Source organism: Magnolia sinica, chromosome 4 (genome assembly GCF_029962835.1).
Source record: "Magnolia sinica isolate HGM2019 chromosome 4, MsV1, whole genome shotgun sequence".
Classification (NCBI taxonomy): Eukaryota; Viridiplantae; Streptophyta; class Magnoliopsida; order Magnoliales; family Magnoliaceae; genus Magnolia; species Magnolia sinica.
This window is the reverse complement of record NC_080576.1, coordinates 76273423-76279277: the sequence shown is the minus strand read 5'-3', so window position 1 is coordinate 76279277 and position 5855 is coordinate 76273423. Positions and strand designations below refer to the sequence as shown.

At 41.2% G+C, this 5855-nt stretch overlaps 1 protein-coding gene across 1 annotated transcript; it reads left to right on the top strand.

Moving 5' to 3' along the window:
* The first annotated feature begins 690 nt into the window (after positions 1–690).
* Positions 691–3609, top strand: LOC131243242 (dehydrin COR410-like). Its single transcript, XM_058242440.1, has 2 exons — positions 691–966; positions 3064–3609. The coding sequence occupies exons 1-2, from the start codon at positions 775–777 to the stop codon at positions 3469–3471; spliced, it is 600 nt and encodes a 199-aa protein (XP_058098423.1). The 5' UTR covers positions 691–774; the 3' UTR covers positions 3472–3609.
* Positions 3610–5855: the final 2246 nt, after the last annotated feature.

Genomic DNA, 5855 nt, shown 5'->3' with positions numbered 1-5855 from the left:
GACTCAGCACCGGGTCTTCGGGTTAGGCCTATTTCAAAACCCGAGTCGGGTCAGCCCTAACTCGCTCCGACTCGACTTATGCACAGCTCTACATCATCGACATCACCGGTCCAATCCGCTTCCGGGACTCACGTGGCACTCGTACAGTACTTACCGGTTACTGCAAGCATCAGTAGGCAATCCGCGTCCGAGAGGGAGCTTTCCCACGTCGAACCGTGGATCCTGCACACCGCCTCATCTTCACGCGCTTACCTCATGTTCACCTTGAATCCAAAAATCAGGACCGGACAGAACTCGCGTAAGCCATAGCTTAGGAAAAATATGGGATTGAATGACGATCATTAGTTTTGTATATGCCCTACATCTGTGTTACTAGCCATTCATCTGTTGTACCTCATACGTTAGGTATAATTTTATAAGGTGGCTCACCTGAGTATTGAATTAATCTTATTTTTCTGTTCAAGACTAAAAAAGTGGTTAGTCACCTAATGGACGGTTCGGATTCTATTAATGTGGTCTTGTCCCGAAGTTTAAAGAAAGTGACTTCGGTGGGTACCTACGCGCGAGTTACGCGAGGGTTTTTCATTTCATATTTATTTATTTATTTATAATTATCTTTTGTCTTTTGAGTGTTAGAAACGCGTACCAAAAACGCCTATAAAAGGCCACGAAAACAAAGCCTCAATAACGTAAACAAAGCATCATAGCAAAAGCAAAAGCAAAAGCCAAAGCCCTTCGTTGCAATTCCCATTTCTCTCGTATTATTTTCAGGCCATGGCTGACGAGCAACACCATACAGCCGGTGTAGGTGGGACCTATGAAGGAGAGGGTGAAATCAAAGATCGAGGAATACTCGAGCTTTTGGGTAAGAAGGAAGGAGAGCAGGCTGTGGTGACTGACGTTGATAAGGTCCACTTGTCAAAACCATGTGAGAAGCTCCATCGATCTCACAGCTCTTCTAGCTCGGTAAGATTTATGATAATCTCAACCTATCTATATTGAATTGGATATTGAAATGGTACGCTTAGGTGCTGTTCCAGGACCCCATTTTGCATTTGGGTATTGGAACGGTACACTTACAATGCTATTTTAAGGAACCCTATGATCTGTGGGGCCCACAGTAATGTCTGTGTTCTATCCGCTCCATCCATCCATTCCCCCAACTCATTTTAGGCCATGCACCCAAAAATGAGGCAGACCCAAAACTCATGGGAGACACACTCCAGGAAACGGTGGGGATAGAAACATTCACCGTTAAAACGGCCCATTGTGATTTTTATATGTCATCCAATCCGTTTATAAGGTGATTCCCACCGGGATGATGGAAAAAATAAAAATAAAAACCAGTCTGATGCAAAATTTCTGTGGCCCCACCCCATGAAGGTTTCAATGGTGGACATTCAATTCCCACTGTTTCTTGTGGTGTGGTCCATTTGAGTCTTGAATCTGTCTCATTTCTGAGATTGCATCTTAAACATCATCCGGAGAAACGGATGGATGAAGTGGATATAAGACGGACATCACGGTGGGCCACACAAAATTTAGGGTTAGAGGGGATTCCTGTAACCCTTATTAGTGTTTAATAGCATATATTCCTCTCATGGGCCATCATATCATGACGGCCCCACCACAAATTTACAAACCCTGTAGATTTAGATTCGAAAGAAAAAGAGGCTTAGCGAGTGTTGGATCGTATCTGTTTGATTCGTCAGAATGGTATTATTACAGGATTGGTTGGGACTACAGACATTGGATCTGGTGCTATGTTTCAATGATCCAAACCGTTTATATGGTGGGCTTTGCCTTGGATGCCTGAGAATGCTTGAATCAGTTTTCTTTCCTTTGACTATGGATCGTCTCCGTAACTGTTGTTGTTTTGTGGGTCGTTGAAAGGACTGTTAGATTATTATAATTACATGTGCATTCTGATTAGTGGTCTCAATCACCGATCATGATCACAGATCCAACGGCCATGGTCCCACATATCCCATAACATTGGAAGCAGATTGGCTAATGGCTGGTGTGGATACGTGTCGTACGAAGGCCAGAGTTGTACCAACGGTTCAAAGGAGATCAAAATTACATGGTCCTCACGATGATGTATTTATTATATCCACACCGTTCATCCATTTTAATAAATCATTTTAGGGCATGATCCCAAAAATGAGTCATATCCAAAGCTCAAGTGGACCACACCACAAATAACAGTGGAACAATGATTCTCACCGTTAAAACATTCGTAGGGCCCACCATAACGTTTATTTTCCATACAATCTGTTTATAAGGTCACATAGACCTGGATGAAGAGGAAAAACAAATATCATATTGATCCAAAACTTTTGTGACCCCAAAAGGGTTTCAATGGTACACGTTCAATCCTCCACTGGTTTTTAAAGTGTGGTCCACTTCATCTTTGGATCTGTCCTATCTTTTGGATCAAGCCTCAAGACGAGCTCTCCAAATGGACGGACGGTTTGGATATAATACAGACCTCATGATGGGACCCACATTACTTGGTGACGTCAATACACCAGCCAGGTCGGTGGTGTGCGGTACACCAGCCAATCCACTTCCTATCGAGGATGCTGTAACTTTCGCCAACCGCGCTACACGTGGGAGTGATTTATACTAAATTCCAATGTTAGTTTTGCACCATTTAAAATACTTCGGTGATCCTCAAACATACGCATGGGATGATTTGATTGATGAGTTACCACTTACTAAGCAGGGGGAACGGATCAGCTACTCCCCCTGCCACCAGCCAATGGCTGGTGGTCGGTGCTCTGTGGGCCCTACCATGATGTATGTGTTTCATCCGTGCCGTCCATCTATTTTTCTAGATCGTTTTATGGTATGAGACCAAAAAATAGGTATATCCCAATCTTAAATGGACCACATTAAAGGAAATAGTGTTGAATCTTTTTCTTTATATTTTGGAAAATCCCAGAAATCAAACCATGGAATTGCTCCTTCTGTGATCCTGATTTCGATCAGCCACCGCTATTATCACAATCCTAATAAAAAAAACTCTTAACCCTTTGCTCCTTGAATGACAATTTTCAGTCTAGCGACGAAGAAGAAGAAGAAGAAGGTGAAGCTGATGGAGAGAAGAAAAAGAAAAAGAAGTGGTTGAAGGAGAAGCTCAAGGAGAAGATATCTGGCGAAAAGGAGGAAGAAGTGAAAGTGACTGAGTTTGAAGACACATCAATTCCCATTGAGAAAATCGAAGCAACACATGAAGATGAAGTTGCAGGAGAGAAGAAAGGCTTTATGGAGAAGATCAAAGAAAAGCTCCCGGGCGGTCACTCAAAGAAGCCTGACGACAGTGAAATGGTCGAGTGCGGAGATGCCACTTCGGGGCATGAAGGCGAGGCTGGTAAGGAGAAGAAAGGACTGTTGGAGAAGATCAAAGAGAAGTTGCCTGGTTACCACAAGAATGGAGGAGAGGAGAAGGAGAGTGCCAACCACTAGAGGAGTCTTGTTTTGATAGTTTTATGTTAGGATGTGATTTCTTTTGTGTTATGGTTATGATTTGTGTCCTTTTGATTGATCGTCCATGATTTCATGTCTTTTATGTCATTTAGTGTTTATGAATGAAGCATGGTTTTAAAGTTAAAAAAAAAAAATCAAACACTTGAGTAATATATATAGCTTAGTTTATTTATTAGTAATTCTGGGTTGAGTTACTGAGTCAATCCAGTCTTGAATCAGTTGCAAACGAAGGCACTAAAGTATGGTTGCCAATGGGCTCACCCGGCTGCAGCAATAGGTCAGCCCGAGCCTAACCTGCAGGCTAAAGTGATAGGTCTGAGTTTAGCTCGCTAACATCATAAAAAAGGTCTCTTCTCAGACTGGGTGAGTTTCAACACTGATCAGGTCATTAGTTCGAGTGTCCATTGTGGGGTGTGTGTGTGTGTGTGTGTGTGTGTTTTTATTTTTTATTTTTAAATCTCTTCTCAGGTTCATTGAGCAATGAGCCAGGTCCTGAAACACTCATGCCCATTGCAACATGAGCAAGTCGAAGTTTAGCCCATGAACTAAGACAATTAGTATAGGCTCTTAATATAAGGAAGCAGGTTTAGGCAAGCAGGGCCACTTGCCGATGATAGTGTGTTGAGTTGGGCCAAGACTACTTGTTGGTTTCTTATAACAGTAGTTATAAAGACCTCAGCCCCAGGATGACCTGCGCCAGATAAGCAAAGTTTCAACCAACGGACTGTTATGAATTGGAAATTTTACAAAAGAACGACCTAATTAAATTTTGATGCTTAAAAAAACTGTTCTATGTAAAATTTATAACGACCTAATGTATGAGGCACACCTGGTAACAAGAGCACCTGAGTAGACTCTCAGAAATACCTCAGGGTCAGGGAAGATGAGCTGAGTCTTCTCTGGCCAAGCTGAAACACTTGATTTATAAATCGGTTTGAAAACAAGACTTGTCAACAAAGCTACATATCTTGGCTATACCATCCCCTTTAAGAAAAAGGTACACACAACCATCTCAATTCTATTACGCTTACCGTGAGTTCGTATGCGTATTTTTAGCATTGGATTGTCTCCGGCTACAACTAATGCCCCCATTGTCTCTTTGTTCTCCATTAAATTACAGGTACCTATCTCATAAGAGGTGAGACAGGATCAATCAAATTTGAGCAACAACAAAAACTATCTTATTGGTTGATGTAATCATCATTCCACTACTTTCCGTCACATTTCTTTAAAGTCTAATTCGGTGGGCGTGCTTGCAAATGGGTTGGCTGTTTGGGTGAGAGCCCGACTGGTTGGAGTGGGACATTTGATTTTTGGCAAGCCCAACCTGTTGTCCAGGCAAAATCGACCGTGATATTTATGTAAAATCCACACTGATTTGTCTATGCAAATAGGAAACTGCTGGTTAGGTGGGCGTGCCTGCAAATGGGTCTGGTGGGGCCCACCTTTATAAATTGACATTGACACAAACTACTTAATATTTCAGGTGTTTTCAGTTTCAATACCTGCTTTACAGTTTTCTAGTTCATGAAGAAAATGTCTTCGTATAGACTAATCAGTAGCATGGAGCACCACAGCTGATGTTTCTATAAAGTGTTGAAGGCACGGCGAATTCCTATGCCGTCTCCTGTTATTAATCCACGTCACTGGTTATGAGTCAGATGAGGTCAGCTGAAAATTTTTAAAAAATAAAAAAACATACCTAGTTAGACTTTGGTCATATGTGTATTTTCATATTCATTAGGTGCCCTGATTGCCTAATATAGAACATAGCATTGGACGAGCTGAAATGGCAAACGTATTTAGGCCAACTATGATATATGTATCATATCCACACCATTCATCCATTTTGCAAGATCTAGACATGAGCAAAAAATTAGGCAGATCAAAAGCTTAAGTGCACTGCCTCACAGAAAGTAGCAGGGAAAATGATGCTGGCCCACGGTTGAAATCTTCCTAGGGCCTACCATGATGCTTATTTGCCATTTATTTTATTTATAAGGTTATGAAGATCCGGATGAATGAAAAATACAAATATCAATTTGATCCAAAACTATTGGCCTCATGAAGTTTTCAATGATAGATATTCAATCCCACCCATCATTTCAACTACAAAGGTAATATCCAGTCGCGTATAGACTTGATCATATATACGTATGGAAAACCTTTCATTTGATTCTTTTTTTAAATCATTCTTAGGACATTGGATTTGCTGAATTTATCATCATTTACAATAGCGATTGTTCAAGAGCGCAATATTGCATGCCATAACTTTCGAGTATCTTATAAATATAGGCCCTCTGTAACAAGCTAATAAGTTCGCGTGATCTATCATGGCATATCTTAATGCCAATGACATAAGA